This window comes from Bidens hawaiensis, unplaced genomic scaffold, assembly GCF_021521415.1.
Source record: "Bidens hawaiensis isolate Kalapana, Puna unplaced genomic scaffold, B.hawaiensis_p1.1 tig00001960_1, whole genome shotgun sequence".
NCBI lineage: Eukaryota > Viridiplantae > Streptophyta > Magnoliopsida > Asterales > Asteraceae > Bidens > Bidens hawaiensis.
Window position 1 is genome coordinate 2,872,303 of NW_027491108.1, and position 19,602 is coordinate 2,891,904.

Below are 19,602 nucleotides of genomic sequence, written 5' to 3' on the forward strand. Positions count from 1 at the left end.
AGTGACTGAATTTTGATTTTAAAGTATATTAAAATTTAAACCGTGACAATTTTTTTGAATAATTTTTTCAATCTAAAATCCTTAAGATTGCACTTGTAAGGATTTAAATCAACTACGGCATTTCCACACTTATGGAGGGGCAAACAATACACTACTAGGTCATGATTAAATTCTAACGCGCTCAACAAAACTTTCTCTATGTTAGAAAACACTGGAAGTCGAAAGATAACTAACTATAGATTCTGACGATGAATGTATTTATATATTGGTTTAAAGTCGGTTAATCCGTCCGTAGTTATAAATGTGGTTACCCATTAACATTTTTGGGTTGGTGTTAAGGTTATTCGAATTTGAAAACTTTTGAAATGGATCCAAAACTAAAAAACTTATTCGAAATCGGGTTGACTTGAACAACATGAATTATGAGATTAAATAACACACATATAAAAATAACAAACAAAACTATATGTGATTATACTCAATTTTAAATTTATATAATTCAAATACTCGGGTTGGTTTGTTTCAAAATTCAAAGATTCGAGTTCTAAATTCGGTTTTAATAAGAATAACAACGACCATACCCAGTAAAATTTCCATCAATAACACATCAATTAGCACGGTACGAGGAGAGTGAGATGTAGGCAAACCGTACCTCTATCTCAAAGAATAGAAAGACTGCTTTCAAAGAGACGCCCGACTCCAATCAGTTTAAATAAGAAGTAGATTCAAATATTCGAAACCCAATTTGAATCGAATTTTGAGTATGGATTAGAATAACAAAACACCCTGCATATAAGACTTCCAAAAAACAAGAAGCAGTTTTCTTTTAGTTTCATATTTTCATCGGTGTATAAAACAGTCTATAAAATTAGTTGTAATAAGCATATCATCAATCAATAATAATAATATTTTTTAATAAAATACTCTAGAAGTGTATAAACGTTTTTTTCCATGTACATCAAATTATTACATATAAATTGATTGAAGTTAACCTTTTATTATTATTTTATTTGCTTTTAAGGACTATGGTCAATTTTATATGGCTGTAGGGAGAGGTGACCTGCAACTATAAAGACCAGGGACCTTAAATGTTGTCTTGTTATTGTGGTGTTACGGGTACTTTATTGACTTTGTTCCCTCAACTAGAATTTATTAATATGGAACATTTATAAATTTTAAAAAAATAGGGGTAAATTTTACAAAACAAAATGAGAGAATTATTCATAGATAAATCTTATTTTTAGGTATCTAGACATATATTGCGTTTACTCAACAATAACAGAAGAAAATCTATAATATATATAAACGAACACCCTAAAATCCTACGTGTCGCGATGTGGTCGCTCCCCCCTTTTATGGAAGCCACCAGATTGCTTGATTTTTAAATAAAGGCCTCTTATTGATTTAACCCAAATTCATGGATATGGGTCTTACCAAAACCAGATAGCTCTTAAACGGGTTATAACATCTCATTAAATTAAAAATTAATTTTATCAATTATTTGATATGAAAATCCTATAAAATAAGGATATATTTAAAATTTAATATCCAATTTAAAAAGAAAAAGATATTATTTATAATTAATACATAATTTTATAGTAAAAAACATAAGCGGGTCATGGGTCACCAAATCCAGATAGCTTTTAAACGGGTTATAACATATCATTTTTTTATGAAACCCTTTCATCATCAAACCCTAGGTATATTATTAACTTTCTCAAAATAAAGAAAATTAAAATCCAAAAAGTAAATATTAAAAAACGAAAAATGTAAAACAACCATTCTCTCAAGCCATCAGATTGCTTTATTTGTAAAGGAAAGTTTCTCACGCATTTGACTCGAATTCACGGGTAAAGGTTTCACCAAACCTACATAGCTTTTAAACGGGTTATAACATCTTATTATATTAAAAATTAATCTCATAAAATATTTGATATGAAAATCCTATAAAATGGGGATATACTAAAAATTAATATCCTATTTTATTTAAAAAATATATTATTTATAATTAATAAACAATTTTATAATAAAGAAAATAAATGGGTAATGGGTATCTCCAAATCTAGATAGTTTTTAAACCTGATAGCATATCTTTTATTTGTGAAACCATTTCATTATCAAACCTCAAGTATATTAATTATTAACTTTCTTACAATAAATAAAATTAAAATCCAAATATACATATATAAATATTAAAAACTAATAATGCAAAACAACCCTCGTAATACAGAGGATAAAATCTAGTAATAAAAATAAGACAAGTAATTTGTAGTTTTAACAAAACATGTATACTTACAAAAACAAAGGAGATATTCTGAAACTGTTCACGTATTCTATAACTATAAATTTATTTATTTTGCAATACGTATTTTTTTTTCTTTTATCTTAAATTGGGAGTGGAAAAATCTTACTCATCGACCAAATGAAGATGCATTTGGTGGCCAACAATTGCCTGTGACATACTGACATGTGACCTAAAATTCCATCCACCAAATGTCTGTTGAACCGCCAATTAAAAGAGATTCATTCCCACTATAAAACAAACTAATATTAATATTATACAATAAATTCAGGAAACATGCCATCGTGTTCAGAAATTGAAGTTATTAATTCAAGAAGAATTTTAGAGGTTAGACAAAGAGAAGAATCAAATCAGTTGAAGAGTCAAATCACAAAGAAATTATTCAAGCAAGAAAATATGGAATGAGAAGTCGTTTGATTCATTTGAATAGTATGGAATGAGAAGATACTTCTTCAAATTTATTGCATATTATTGCGATAAACACCGTCCATAATACTAACAATTCTGGAACAGAAATCGCAATCCAAAATGATCTAAACAAAGACTCACGACTCTCTTGACAAGAACAGGAATAAGGACATAGACATAACGAAACTTATGAACAGTGGCGGAGCCACAGACACCGGGTTCAGCCGAACCTGGGTTTGGTTTTATATATAACCTATAATATCGAATTAACGAGCTAATCCATTCTTATTCGGCGAGCGACACCAGTATCATTTGAAAAAAAAAACATTCGAACCCATTAATTATGAAAAAATAGTTAAAACTTTTTTTAGTAATGAGTATTTTGTTAAAAAAATATAGAAAGCTTTAAAAAAGACTAGAAAAATTACTAACAAACATTATAAATTGGCCAATAATATATATTATAAAGGAAAACCCAAAATTATTTGTAGAATTGGTGAATAAACCCAACCCAATTAGCATTCTTAATAAAACATAATACATAAATAAAGATTAAATAAAAACAAAAGGAACGACCGATCAATTTCTGTTTCTATCGACCAAAGCCCAAGCGTCGTCTACTTTTCGTCGACTCTACGTCAGTTTGTCTCAAGGCTTCAGCCATCGCCTCACCTTCGGACTTCAACCAGACAACAACGGCTGACCAACTATTTCCTTAACAAATGATGTTTGTATTTGTTATATTGAAAATGAGTTATTTTTTAAAGTTACGATTGAATATGTTATGAATATGTTATGAATCATTTTCAAAACAAGAAAATGCATTGGGAACAATAATAATATGTAATATCTTTTTTATTAATTAATATGACTATATATTTTATTTAATTTTGATTATGTACTTTCGCTATGATGGTGATACTGTAATTTATTTATCTGACTGAGGTACCGACCCCAACCCTTCTAGGCCCGAAACTTTGACGCCAGAAAAAAAATGGGGTATCAAAAAATCTCGAACCCATAGAAAAAATATTCTGACTCCGCCAGTGCTTATGACCACCCTCAACAAATGGAATAAAAATATATGAATATAAAATCAAAGACAAGATGATATATGTGTGTAGAAAAGCCCATAAATAGCATCATCCATCCAGCCCATAATTAAGTAGGAGTTACTCAATCCAGTTCCTACAAAGTGCTTAAAATCCCGTGTACTCGTATATCAACATTAGTTCCCAAACATACAAAACATATAAACAACTCAAGTTAGACATTTTCTCATATTATGTTTGCTAGTGAACCAATCTTTGTAACGAAGATGTTCAACAGAAAGGTAGGGACAATGCAAACTGTATTCACTGATTTATAGCAAGTTCTTTTCTTTGGATAAAAAAATTGAGTGAAATGCAACTATTTAGAATAATGGGATATTTGGGCTAACTTGAACTTTACAACCTCTCAGTCTTGATATTGATAACTGATCTTTGTTCTAGAATCTTTACATTCAATACCTAGCAACCAAGATCACTTTTGATTCAAGCTTTCAAGTTAACGTAATATATAATAATATGATATTCGTTTAATCTATCGCCACTAATGATTTATTTAATACCAAGAATTATTTTTTAATCCGAATATGTTCATGTTTTAATCTAAATTTCATGTATAAAATCATAAGATATTTGTAAAATTTCATGTATAAAATGAATCTAAAGATATATGAACTTTTTTACATAGAAACAGAAGACAAGCGGGCAACAAGTTGCGTCGCTACCCCCTTTTGAATTGCAAAACCCAATCTTTTAAAAACTACATTTACTGATCTTGGAGTCATAACATTACTGTGCATCACTCGTTGAACACGGGGTAAGCAATTTGCTGATCTAAATTTTTTTTCGTGAAAGAAGAGATACAATTATATAAACTTGTTAAGCAATTTGCAAAGTTTGCACAACCCATTTGATAAATAAACGCAATTTGCAAAGTTTGCACAACCCATTTGATGAATAAACGATCGAACCGGTTATGGCACGTAACTGATTAGCGATAACCGACTTTACAGGTTCTGAAACCGAACCTGTTTACTATATAGGTTCCGGTTCTGGTACTATTTTTCAGCAATTTTCGGTTTCAATTCGGTTCCGGTTCAGTTCTCCCGGTTTAAAACCGTTGCACAGCCCTACCTATTCCTTTCCACTTAGACGCCGGTTTCTAACCCAAACGGTTTATATTTTTACTTTTTGTTGATGAAGCCCATTAGATTATGCCAAAAAGAACCTGCACCTCGACGGCTCTACTCACAAGAATAAATGATATATTTTGGGCTAAGCCCTGAGGGCCCAAATCCATTTCTGATCCAGTAGTTCATTTAAGTTTATGGGTTCGGTTCATAAATTACATTGTGACAATTGAAAGTTTGTTTCAAATAATTTTGAGTTAATTTAATTTCACTATTGATGTTAAAGGGGTGTTTGGGATTGCTTATTTCACCAACTTATAATTTATTAACATTTTTTATTAGTAATAAGGTGTTTGGGATTGCTTATATTGTGAGAGGAAAAGTTCCATAAGTTACACTTTTGTAACTTATTAACTTAATAAAAAGTTATAAGGAGGTAAAATAAGGAATCCCAAACACCCCTAAAATTAAAGTATGGTTTATGGATATGGAGCATCTACAATGGGGTATGCTGGCCTGTAGACGTCGATAAGGAGGAGAGAGAGAAACCTTAAGATCCTTGGGACCGTTCATGACAAGCACCAACAACTTATTTGTGTGTTGGGTGGGGTGGTGGAGTGAAAAGTGGTGATGTCCATGGGCGCGGAGAGAGAGGGTTGGAGTTCGTGAGACAATTTTGGACAGTGATGATGTGGCGGTTCGACACTCGGCAGGTCTTTGCTGAGTTTGCATGCTTGTGCGTTAAAGTAAAGAACAAGAGAATTAAAGTGTAAGTTCAAGAAGGATTGAAGCTTGCAAGTCATTATACAACAAGTTCTGTAGTGTTTTCAAAGAATAGTAGAATGATCTCATATTTTAATTGATGTGGGATTTTATTTGTCTTATTATAGAGTTATATTCTACAAACTCGTATGTAGTGTTGTGTTATATTCTAAAACACTACAATATATGTGATATAAAGATAGTAAAATAAAATTAATTGGACTTCGTGTGTTGCGTATGTTGTTTTTTTAATGAGTTTTTAATGCAAGAATTTAACTTATATATTCTGTGCTACACATTGTTTTTTTTTTGAATAATATACATTATTATTTGTTATTTTAATAAATTTATTAACTATATTTTCAACTTTTGATGATAATTAATTTTTAATAACATATAATCACAATAAAAGGTTGGTTATTAGATTTTTTTTAAAAGACAAATATACATGAAGTTTAACAAGAAAGAAAAACTTACTAAAGGTGTATAGTTTACATAATATTGATAGAAGTAAAATATGTCAAAACTTAGTTGGATTAAATAGCAGTTTGAATTAGATTATATTATTAAACATAATAGCGTATGCCATTCTCACTTTGATGCGGTGATAAATGATAAGGTAATTAAAGTATGAAATTGAAGGTCATGGGTTCAAACTTTACACTTTATAGAGTCTAAAAGTTTAGTCATTTTATATCTGCTAACTTTTTGATAAATTTATAAATTAGACACTGTTATTATTATTATTTTATTATTTCGAACGATGTGTGTGATTTATAAATTTATAAAAAAGTATTTATAATGATAAATGATAGAGTTGCAATTTGTTGAATTCTTTTTTAACTTATTGTTTGCTTACAAAAATATCTTTTACTTGTGAAAACTGCAAAATAAATTCTTATTCATGATACTTTTAAAAAATGAATTAAGTAGTGCAATCAACAAACTTAAAAATTAGATCTATTTCTATTCAGGGAAACTTTTTAAAAAACATACATTTCATGGAAATGTTTCAACAATGTTGTTTCCATTAACTGATAAATGAAATTCAAGCTACACATGTAATTAAGTAAAATTTATATTCACTTCCTCATTGGTATAACAAAAAGGCACTATGCAGTATGCACACACACAAAAATACTATTTTAATTAGAAGTTGAACTTCCATCAGTAATTCATATTATCATAATACATTTGATATAACCTCTTGTCCTCTTCATCATGCATAAGAAACAACACGAAACAAAAAGACATTATATATACAAAAAAAAAAAAAAATACCGTCGTCGTCACCACTACCACTACCATTGTTACACTCCACCGCTACCAAAACTGACAATACTACCACCACCATTACAACGATTAGAAGCTATCACAAATCTAGCAATCAAAACAAAATAACATGATGAAAGATTTAACTAATTACCTTTTCATAGAAATTGACCACAAGAAGTGAACGGAAAGAATTGTAGATATTTAGATTTTAGAAGCAACATGCACGTGATATTGGCACGGCTCAATCAGAAAGAAACATTCAATGCACCATTTGAATATCGAGTTCTTATTGAACCGAACCAATATCTCGTTCAACAGCTCCCCTAGCTAAGAGAACTTATGAAGCATATATACATATATCAAGTTATATAAAATGGCAAATAAATAAGAATGAAGAGAGGGTGGTGGCCGGTAGCATTGAAGGAGTGGAATTAATGGTTCCAACCACCCAAACAATGGAGTTAAAAAGAAAAGGAAAAGATTTCACGGAGACTATTTATTATGGGTCAGAGCAAGAGCCAGAGGATGTTTTCCCTCTATTTTAACAAAGTTTAATGCCATCATAATAAATGCAGGTATGGACACTCGGTTTCAATTTCAAATGTAGGAATGGAATTGGAATTGAATTCCCAACCAAACACACAGTCACCTTTCTTTTTTTTTGTTTTTTTTTTTTGGTTCTATTACAAGTTCTTATTTTTTCACCTTAAGTCGGCAATCAGTCTTGATTTCGTTTTCTTTTCCTTCATATTTGAACAGCTAAACTTAACGAAGTTTTTATTTAATTGTTGATAGGTTTACGAGTGAATTGGTTCCTACTAAACCAAAACTCGGTTTTATTGATGAACTAGACGAAGATTTGGAGGATCATCGACCCTTCGTCAAAACTATATTACTATTTAACGTCATCGTTTTCTTGTAGTTAGACCTTTCAAAATATTTAATATTTGAAGCATAGCTGAAGTGAATGTAAAAAAATAAGGTGACCTTGGACAAAATTCTTATTCCGCGTTACTCGTTTCGAGGTTTGGCTAACATTCCTTTTAAGATATTGTTTGCCTGTTTGGTGACGCTTTAACTTTTACCAAAAACCATAGAACCGTTTTTTATGTATTGAGAACAAGATTTTAATCTAATGAATTGGACATCACATGCAACTTGCTCTTATTCAAATCATTATATATTTGCAATGTCTAGAATTAATGTCATTGTGGTTTCAAATTACTTTGGTATGGTGGAGAGGGAGACCAATGCGATGGTGGTGATGGTGATGGTGGCAATGATGGTTGTGGTAATGATGATGATAGTGATGGAAATTGTATCGATGTGGTGGCTGGCGGTTGTAGTGTCAGCGGTGGCAATGGTGGGGTCAACAGTGGCAGCAGTGATGACTAGTAGATGATGGAGAAACGATGGCAGCCATACATGATGTTACCCATTTTCACTCGTTTTAAGTTAACAACTTCAATAAGTAGATTCAGTATAATTCCAATTGTGGTATACTCAAATTAATCTATTATCTAAGCTAACTCATAATTTCATGGTTTTAACTTATTGTTATATTTGAACAAGAATACAAGAAAACTCAAATATGAATAAATGTTCATTTAAAGGAGTAATAAATGAATTAGATACCGTGACAATTGATGGGTACATATCATATATAATATTAAAGATCACTAGAACAAACTTGAAATTTCTTGCATCAATAAAATATCTTCAAACAATTATTGTATTATGTGATTGCTCTCAATAAATAACTCATTAACCTTTTCATCTATGTAACAACTTATATTTCATATGCCATCTTAACTGATCACAAGAAAAAAAAAATCAAGACTTAACTGCTTAAAAGTATGTATGTAAGTTTTCAGAATGAATGTTAAAAAAGAATACCTCTAAGTGAATATTAAAAGAAAATAAAATAGGGAAATCTACAAATTAAAGATATGGTTCAAAAATCGACCATTTGTGAACGTTTGTCAGTAATCCGGCACTAAATATCATAGGCAGCTAGGGGCGCTAGGAATTATTAGAAATTTTGGGGCCGAAAACAAGAAAAAATTGGGCCTTGGAAAAAGGATTTATTTATTGTGTTAAAACAAATAATCTTAGATGGGCGAATTGGGTTATGGTTTGGTTTATGCAATTTCTTGCTTTTTGTAAAAATAAGCTTATTAAATTGGGTAATTTAAACATTAAAAATACATAACTTTTTCATATATAATTCTAAAATGTTAGAGCCTACCTAGGTGATCGAGCCAGGGAACTTGGACCTCCTCGCCACCCCTTAGAGCCAAACTTGCTCATCGGTGATCCTTTGATAAATATGCGCATTACACACTTTATTTCAAACTAATATTTCACCTTTATCCATTGATATCGTTAATTTAAAGATGAAACGTAATCCAAATAATGATCATCTTAAACAAGGGATACCAAAAAGAAAATATCCTGCAAACCATATTTAGCCGCTAGATCATGTTTTACACAAGATAGCTAAAGATAAGTCTTAAATGAGTCCAAAGTTTCATTCTTTAGCAAGTTGATACAAAGAATATTATAATTCTTTATTTCTATTTACTTCTCTGATCAAGTAAGTGACGTTTTTCATTTATTTAGGTGATCCATTAGCGGAAAAGGGAGTATATAACGTCAGAATACTTGAAAAGTTCATTATAAAGCTCAAAAAGATGATGGGCGGGCAATTGCGTACGCATGCAGTCACAAATTGCATGTACTTGTAGATTTGCTTTTGGTATCCTTGTGTTAGAAGCCAAGGTGATCGTGAGAGACAATGCACCGTTAAAATAACGCTTGCAAATAAGCATGCTAAAAATAGAGAAGGATATATTTAGAAATTATGGCCCAATTTCGGATAAAGAAGATGATAGATATACATTTCTGAAAGTTTTTTAGTATATATGAAGATAAAGAGAGCCAATAATTTATAATGTCAATATAACAATGATATTTATATGATTAATGCATTATTAAAGAAAACTATTGTATTTTTCTTTTATTTTTTTCCCCTAATTTTATATTGTGAATGAAAGGGAACACTCACAATACATCTCTAGCGCACTCACAACTGGAGGCGCTTATATCCGGAGCTTAGTCTCGAGACTAGTCTTAGTAACAAGCATCACAATCCTTTGGAGAGCGTTGGCTCTGAACAACCTCTAATTTATGCTCAAAATTTATTACTGTGTACGACCTAGACAGGATTGCAAAACAATTAGTGTTGCGACTTGAGAGCACATTGTGCCCATACCATGATGTTTCATAAGATTAACATTCATTGGCAAAACAATGCGCTCCACATGACTTGTCAGGCGTGTCACATGGTATAACAGTTCAAACCGGAGACGATATAAACACCCGTCTCCTCCATCAAATTAGATAGGAATCTTAACCAAGTGTTACACACTTAGAGATTTGGTAACAGGGAATAATATCTACTTACTACAATGAGGCTAACATTTTGATCTTTGCGCAAATCAGTCATAGTCATTCCAGCCAAGCGTTACCTCCATTTGTGTGTTACTTTCATTTTTGAGAAAAATCCATTTTCGCTTAGACCGTATGCCTTTTTATTGTTTCTTTAGCATACTAAATTATTAAGCTGTTATGTTAAAATATTATGAATTACATGTCATGATTTTTTATCCATCTATAAAAAAAAAAAAAAAAAAAAAAGATAATCACCCCCTAAGGAGCAGACAGAAAAGAAATAGCCATAACAATATTCAAATTTCATACAATTAATTGTGTAAAATAAAAGATTAGTTACAATTTATAGGATTAATGATGTTTTTTTTGTGAAAACTTACCAGGATTCGTATTTGTTTATGATTAACTCGTTACTTAATTACACATAAAATATTTAACTGTATACAAGAATAAGATGTGAAAATAAAAATTAAAACGTGATTATACAAAACCTAAAAGAGGTACAAATTTGTTTTCTAATTTAGTCCATCGAAAATTACACTTTCTTCAATCACCACCTTAAACATAAAAGAGAGCTAACTCTCCACTCTCACCTAGATACACCAAACCAACCATCTAGCTAAACTCAAGCATGTTGTTCCAATCGCAGGACACCATGGTCCAGTCAAGGTCATGATCATGGTCATCGTCGTGGTCCATCTCGGTGGCTCCAACTGGAGAACACGATATCTCAACTTGATTCATCATGTTGTCGTGTAATATGTCATCCGGTTTCTCATTTGGGAAGTTAAGCCAGCTCAAGAAATCATCATCCATCAGGATCATGTCATTAAATACGTCGGTTTCCCATTTTACTCCGATCTCTTAAAAACCAATGTTAGAAAGTTATCAGTATTGCATTGAACGAAAGTTAATCTATCGATTACAAGTGTCTCAATTATGTTTTTCTTAAAATAATAGATATTATTTGTAAAAAAACAAAACGAATATCGCGATCAGGGTCAAGGGACCCCTTGACCCTGATATGAATAAACATGAGATAATGTAATTTTTTTAGAACGGAAAATCTAACTCTCCTTCTATGTATTAAACGTGAATACATAACATAACTCACCAATAGATGAATGATCGGAATTCGACTCCTTTGAAGTCTTGTTTGCGTTGTGTGGCTCAAAAACCGATTCTAAAGTTACATTCTCGGGTTCTTGTACGATTAGCGGATAATCGTGTGCGACTTTCTCTTTATCCTTGTCAGTTTCCAATGATTTACATTCGTTTGAAGGTATTCGAGAGCTTGCTATAGCTCGCGATTCCCTTAAAACGTCCTCTAACAAACCACTATTTTCGTGATGACTTACGTAGGGTGAAATTGCATTATCACCATCACTTAATCCCGCAATCACATGATCATTCATCGTGCTTGAAGAACAACTTGGAGTGATTTGTTGAAATGATGATTGGATTGAAGGGAGCTCATTTTCTATATTTTCAAGCAATCTAACATCGTCAAACAACGATTCGTTTGGTTCAAGTTTTGGTATTTGACTAATTGCATGGTTGGATTGAAGGGAACTCTGGAAACCTTGATTTAAAAATCGGGTGTTTGAATGAAAAATTTTGAAATTAGATTGCGAATTCTGAAAACAAAATGGTGTGTTCACCATCTGATAATTTAGTGAATCAAACAACAATGGAGATATCGAATTGACGGAGGTATTTGCATGATTTGACGATGAAGACAATGATGATAATAGCGAAAATGTCTGATTTTGCAACGATTGTTCATATTGTCTCCTGTTAAAATCAACCGGATAAATCGGTAAACCAGCTCGTATTCTACGTTTCAATCTCGTATTCCAGTAATTTTTTATTTCATTATCTGTTCTTCCGGGAAGCTGAAACGCATGCACAAGACAACACGTAAATAATAAACTAAATATAAAACCCTAAAATGAAACTAAACAAGATCATGATCTATACATACATGCAGCGCAATACGAGCCCATTTATTGCCGAATCTCGAATGAAGGTGGATGATCTTCCATTCTTCTTCCAGCGTAAACGCTCCTTTTTTCAAATTTGGTCGTAAATGATTCGCCCATCGAAGCCTACAACTTTTCCCGCATCTCAACAATTCTGAATTCCGTTGAACCGCATTCCAATTCCCTTCACCCTGTGTGTTTACATACTCGATTAACATCGCGTCCTCCTCCTCCGTCCACGGCCCTTTTTTAAGAACATGTTCGCCATCACCGCCACCGGCTGAGGTGGTTCTTGTTGTAGAGGTGGCACTTTCTTCTGGGGGCATTATGAGATTTGTGTGATGGTTTTCAGTGAATTGTATGTTATGTGATTATGAAGGAATTGATGGGAATTATTGTGGTTGTGTTGATTGTGAGAGTTGAGATGAATGTGAGATTGAGATAGAGATGGAGGGTTGAAGAATGTAGGCTGAAAGTGGAAAGTGTGGGAGTCTTTATAGGCTTTAAGATTGTATATTTCGGAAGTAACTTTTGTTTTTGTGATATATATTCATGCATCTTTTCCTTATTTTCAGTCTTCCTTTTCTTTTAATAAATCATATAATTTTTATAATAAGTTAAAGATAAATTAAGAGTTCTAGACTTATGTTTTATTTTGAGACTTGAGATGGTAAATTAAGTATTGTATTGCCAAATACTTGAATATTTAACTTAGAATATTTATTTGTTATAAGTATTTCAAAACATATTTACATCTCAAACGTCACGTTAGAAGGTCAAAATTAGTGATGTGTATAGTAACTTAATAGATTGCCCTTAATTGAAAGTTTGAATGGTTTACTAAAGGAAAATTTTTTTTTAGAGATTTCGTTTTGTATAAATTAGAAACTAGATCAAAGTTGATTGATCATTGTATAGTTGGCATGATTTCATTATAACTTAAAGTAGTAAATGCATATCATAACGTTGTCTTCTCCAACACCGTTAGCTATAAGTTTTATTCATATCAAACAAGCACTTTCAAATTCAACGTTAATTCGCTACCCCGTGTTGGTAATTTTAGTGTTATCGAGATAATTTTAGTGTTATTTGTTTAAGTAGTTAGGAGATGCAAAAATGCAAATTCGTCTAATAATAATATTTGTGTATGTCGGTTGGACCATATCTTGGGCTACGTATCCTAATTAGTTGGGTTTTAATTAAATCATTGATGGGGCATGAATCTATTTATTAATCGGTTGGGCTTAAAAAGTCACTTTTGGGCTTGTTAATAATTAAATAAAAGGGCCATTAAACTAGGAAAATAGTGATGAAACATAGGTTTAAGGTGTCACAAATAGTGAGAAATATACCAACTACAAGAACAAGTGCGATCCCATGCGACATCCTAAAATAGAAAGGATTATACAATCAATGGATATTGTCTTGGATGTTTGGGCCTTAACAGTTGCATTTCAGTGTTTCACCAGTCCAAATAATATAACCCAACAAAGAATTTAAAGGTTAGCTTTAATATTTGGGCCTGTACGGTTCAATATACGGCAGAGCTGCCACTGCCAGAGCATTTGGCAGATCCTGTCAAGTGCTAGGACTGAAAGTACTTTTTATTTAGATTTAAGATGGTCTGATTAATATGTATGTACCAACGAATTAATAAAGTGATTCAAGAAGCAGTTTGATAAGCATTAAGGTGAGCAAGTTAGCATGAGTCGAATCGGTGAATCCAAACTTATAATCGATGTTTTGATTTATAGATTTTCATATTAGTTGAGTTAGGTTATAAGCAGTTCGGTTAATTTACTTATTGTAAATATGGTTCGATTACTTTATTAACCGTCAGTTATGGATGTTGGTGAATTACATGATACCTTGGTTAAAATAAATATTAGCAATCATTGAATTATTTTTAAGAGGTATCAAGCTTCTCTCTCCCGCCCCTCATATATTGGTCTCGCAATGTATTGGGCACGACCTCCAAACGAAATGCGTACAGTCGATGCTACCGAACATTCCTGGCAGGTCCCGTGTCATGGCTAGTCAGCCTACGTAAGTACTCTTTACCGTATAACCAGGCCCGGCTCCGAGAAAGCAAAAAAAATATTGGGCCGAAGGCGAAAAATTTTTGGACCTTAAATAAAAGGAGTATTTTGTTAGGTTTAAACAATTTAATTTTGATATGGGCTTAATTGGTTATAAATTAGGTTGTGTAAAAAAACTTTTGTATAAAAATAGGATTAAATATGCCTCAAATAAGATAGAACCCATAACTTTTTAGTTGGGAGTAATAACTCTTTACCACTAGACCAAGCTAATGTTTATGCAAATAAGTTTAAACACCAAAAATATATATTGTTTTAATAAAAATACATATAATTTTTTTTTTAAAAAAATTCGGGCCTAGCGAGGTGTCGGGCCTGTGGCCGTCGACCACCCAGCCCCCCCTATGGGCCGGCCCTGCGTATAACTTAATAATCGAATTGCAAAAATATTCCAAGCACTCACGTGAGGTCCTTTCGGACATAGCTAAGTGTTCACCACATTCGTCTAGATGATTAATACTGCTTGCGAGCTGGTAAATCATCGACGTGCATTTTTATGACACTGTGAAACTCTTTTTAAACCTCCCGTCGTAGCATTCTTGAAACCATTCAAAGCTGGTCTTGATATCCACAACAATTGCATAAATATTCCTATCGGCAAACAAAATCGCCCTCTATACGTTTGTGCATCGAACTTTGAGTTTTTGACAAATTCATCATTAATTATAACTTCATGCACCAATTTACAATCGCGTGACACATATCTTTATGTAGATGCACTCGTATCTTCAAGTTCAAGAAAAACGATGGGCGCACTGGACATAAAATGCATACTGGTAGATTCGGATGAGTCGGAAAGTAGCGACATACCGTCAAAATCAGAGAAGCCCAGAGGGAACCAAAGACCATTGGATGCCCACCTACCCTAATGATTCTTTTACATTTTCGATCCAAAGTCACGACATCTAAAATTGGCTCAACTCACATTGAAAATGAACCTAATGAAAAAACGTAAGCAAAATTCGAAGGCTAACCATGAACCATTTGTCTATATTGAGAAAAGACACATTACGTAGGTGGAAAAAAGGGAATATTTATATTTATTAAATTATATTTGTACGGGCACAATGCAACAATGACATGTTATATGTAGGTCATGACATCTAACTTAGTGATGAAGCTAATGACCAGGTTCAATGAACCTTTTTATTCCTAAAACTACCCTCCACCCACCCTATTTAATCACTTTCACTATGCTTCAATTTCAGGATATATATATTTCTTTGTATTTTGGTTTAATTATATTCTTAAATAGCATGGAAGGGATATGGTGTTTTCATCAATATGCGACCTCGTCTCTACTGCTTCCATCGGGTATGATCTTCTACTCTCGTAATAATAATGATAATAGTTATACAACATGTTTAAACCCAAAAAAGTACTATAGGTAAACGGATGAAATATTTATAGCTTTTACATAAATATTGGATTATTGGGTTTTATAAGATCCCAGTCTAAAGAGTTAACAAGTAATATAAAATCATTCAATTCCCCCCCCCCCCCCCCCCTCCAAGACAAACAAAATGGAAACAAACAAGACTAACTAAAATTTTATATTCTTAAAATATTATACATGTGTATTATTTGTCTCCCTGTCTTGTGCGGGGAGCCAAGTAAAAACTGTTCGGTGAAGGAAAATGGACTAGACGTATACCAAAATGAAAAGATTATTAGCAAATTAGGCATGCTTTGTTAAGACGGGCACCCCTTCGAGATCATGATTAGAGAAGAGTTTTGGAGATACATAAAGCCATAAAGGTTATGTGTTTTAGGGAAGTGTATAGTTTATCTTAGATTATTTCATGGGGCATTATTTCCTACATTCTTTTTTGTCTTAGCCTTAGCATTATTTTGTGTATGACTATTTAGGAGAATGTGTAGGTGTCTTCAATGGGTTCATACTAGCTTTTCTTTATATTAGCTCTTTTATTTGTTACTTTTAGAGTCTCACACATCATCTTTTTATTAGCGTTTTGAATATATTATAAAACCACAAATTGTATAATTACAATAAGAAATATAAATGCAATATAAAGACTAATATATAGGCAAGAAATATAAATACAATATAAAGACTAATATATAGACATACTATTAAATACAAATTATATGCAAACTAATTGTATGGAGAATTAATAACGTTACTATTTGTAAATTACTACCGTAAACAAAAGGTGGTGAAAGAAATGTTATTTTTCAAAATCAACATAATACTATAATAATACTATAAGTTAAACATTAAAGATATACTTTACAAATAGAATTAATAATAGTGTTGGTTTATGAATTTTTAATTTAACAAATTAACACTTCTATAATACCTTTCATTTTAAAATCCATATACGTAGAGTTACAATCTAACATGTTTTTAGTAAGTGTACGCCTCTCATTTTACACGTTGTTGCATTATTTATTGTTTCTTTATGCCACCAACCGGTTTAACCATCAATCGTTAAATATTAATCGCCAGTCTATTGGCCCATCAATCATTAGCCCAAACAAATTTAGAACCAAGATATTCAAAAAAAAAAAAGATAAGGTTACAACTTTTACATCATCATTAAAATAGGGTTATCCATTGTGGTTTTTCTTTCTTTTCTCTTGAACAAATAAATCTTTTTCCCACCTTTCACCACATATTTTAAGTTAGACTAGAATTCACAACCAACCATTATGTTAATGTAAATTATGTAATACGTGAAAAGAAAAGAAAAAAAAGAAGAAAAGAAAAGAATGTACGTATATACATAGGCGGTGCATGACTGCATGGTTTATTGGTTTCACATATCACATCCAAAAGAATATGTTGTGATGCGACTTGGTAATAAAATCATTTCTCGTATGATATGTGAAGAGGGAGAGGGAGAAATGTGAGGAGAGAGGAAGGGGACGAGAGTGGCATATGAATTCCTTGAGCATTAGAAGTGCTCTTACATGTTTGGGAGCTCTAATTTTAATTCTACAACATATTATTTAAAACTCGTTAAAATGTTTGGGAAGTGAAATTGTTATTTGATTTATACTTCTATTTGCCTTATAGGATTAACGTATATTGTACAAAAAGGTTTCTCACTATACTTTTTGTTAGAAATTAGGCCGAATAACATCAAACAAATAATGTAATTTCAATCAAGATCGATTATTTCTGTTTATTATAATTCTTGACACACTTGTATTGACCCATAACTCATAACCCATCTATTTATACTAAAATAAACTATAATAACTATGCCTTAACTAAGCATAAACTTAACACCCTCAAACTTCTAATTTTCTAAACTAGATAAACTTGCAAAATATTTTAAAATATACAGATAAAATTATTTTAAAATTTTATACTATTATTCAGTTGATATTTAATTAAACTCTTTCAAAATACTGATTCAACTTTCACCTTTCAAACCCGACCCGTTAATTTTCCTAGTAATCTGTTATAAAATTAGCTTTCAATAATTATCATACTAAAGTCCATAAAAAGGTTAATAAACACGAAGAAGTTTCTTAAAATCAACGATGCCATAATAAAATCCCAAAATCTGTCTACAATCTTTTTTGAAGAGCTTTTTCATTTTTTATCATTTTTGCTTCTTGTGAGACTTGAACCTTAGTCTTTGTTAGGTAGCACCAACACATTTATCATCACACCACAAGGATTTATAAAAAAGATTGTTAAAACAAGGATCCCTAACCTTTTAAGTTTACCACGATCTGATAAAGCGATATTAATTTTGTTGCACATAAAATTTTCCTAAGTTCGTATTTTGTAGACAGTATGGAAACTTTGATGTAGCAAAATTAGATTGACAGGCATATTCTTGTTTCTTTACTTGATTAAACCTTTTATATGCCAAACTTATATTAATAGAACTTTTCAACAAAAATGAAAAATTATGATAATTTCTTTCATGGTATTTAGTTATTTACCTTTTTTTTATTATTTATGCATAATGTGTCATTTAAAGTGTGATCAATTTTTAATCTTGACTCCACTGAGACAAAGCCTTATTGATTAAGGCCTAATATCTCAATTATATAAGACAATTGTTGGGCCTAAACATATAAATTATATCGTGGTAGACTTAAACCTAGATATTAAATTGAGTCGGAGTGGCCACCCATCTTAATTTACTTCTTTTGGTTTTATTCGTATGTGAAAATCCTTATTACCCCCTAACGCCTCCCGGCCCCCATGAAAACAATTCCTAGATTTGCCAGTAAGAGATTCAGAGATAAGACTTAAAATTGCCGATTGACTGTTATTTTCAGATGAATGGATAATGAGGTACAATCATGACATGCGTAGCAATCCTAGCATAGACCGGGGATAGAAGCTAATGAAGAATGAAGATGGGATTATGATTATTATCTTAATCTAATCAAATTTCTGAGTGAGTGAGTTCCCCTCCAAACTTCAAGATTGTTATGTAATTTCAGAATTTAAGTTTTAATTATTATCAATATTTTGGTATGTGACCATTAATGGAGAGAAAAATTAGGGTCTTCATTACATGTAATTGGTCATCGTTTCAGTTGAGGATTAATAATTCACCAATTAATTGGAGGAAACAATATATGATATTGTATCGTACGTGTGAATAGTATTATGACTTTTAGCCATCTTTCATAGTTCATACACCGTGATTGACTAAACTTGTTTGGGAAACCGATATCATTCATATAATTTATTTGATAGTGGCCAAAGTTGGATTCTAAACTTGTTTAGTTGTTTTCAGTCTCTTTTCAAATTGATTTACAAACCGAGACAAATCACTATTGTCATCAACTCTATTACGAGCTACGTGTATTTGTAATGTTTTATTAAAGAGACATCACTGTCACTTAGATTACGTAGATATGAAGCCTTCATTATCCGGAATTACTAAAGTATGTAATGGTTCCCCTTACTATATTAATTAAAATAATGTTTAAATTAAAGTAATAAAACATTAAAACAAAGAGCGTGTTGCATGTGGTTTTCATTGGTTCAAATAATTAATTCAAGTAGTAGCTTGGGAGCGCAATACCAACTTTCACTCGACTTTCTTTTAGTGTAGAATCCAAGCAATTCAAATTACTAGAGTAATTGAAATTGGAAAGGATTAAGGTCTCCTTAATTATGGGAGAACCTTTGGCTTGTTGTCA

The 19,602-nt window shown here is 31.7% G+C and overlaps 1 protein-coding gene across 1 annotated transcript; it reads right to left on the bottom strand.

Moving 5' to 3' along the window:
* Positions 1–10,994: 10,994 nt before the first annotated feature.
* On the bottom strand, positions 10,995–12,687 carry LOC143602313 (uncharacterized). Its single transcript, XM_077079473.1, has 3 exons — positions 12,364–12,687; positions 11,494–12,274; positions 10,995–11,242 (listed from the first exon to the last, which is right to left on the bottom strand). The coding sequence occupies exons 1-3, from the start codon at positions 12,685–12,687 to the stop codon at positions 10,995–10,997; spliced, it is 1,353 nt and encodes a 450-aa protein (XP_076935588.1).
* Between the last annotated feature and the right edge of the window lie 6,915 nt (positions 12,688–19,602).

Coding starts and splice junctions, on each gene's coding strand:
- LOC143602313 (XM_077079473.1), bottom strand. CDS start 12,687: ATGCCCCCAGAAGAAAGTGCCACCTCTACAACAAGAACCACCTCAGCC. Junction 12,275..12,363: donor GGGCTCGTATTGCGCTGCAT/GTATGTATAGAT, acceptor CATGCGTTTCAG/CTTCCCGGAAGAACAGATAA. Junction 11,243..11,493: donor TTCCGATCATTCATCTATTG/GTGAGTTATGTT, acceptor TTGGTTTTTAAG/AGATCGGAGTAAAATGGGAA.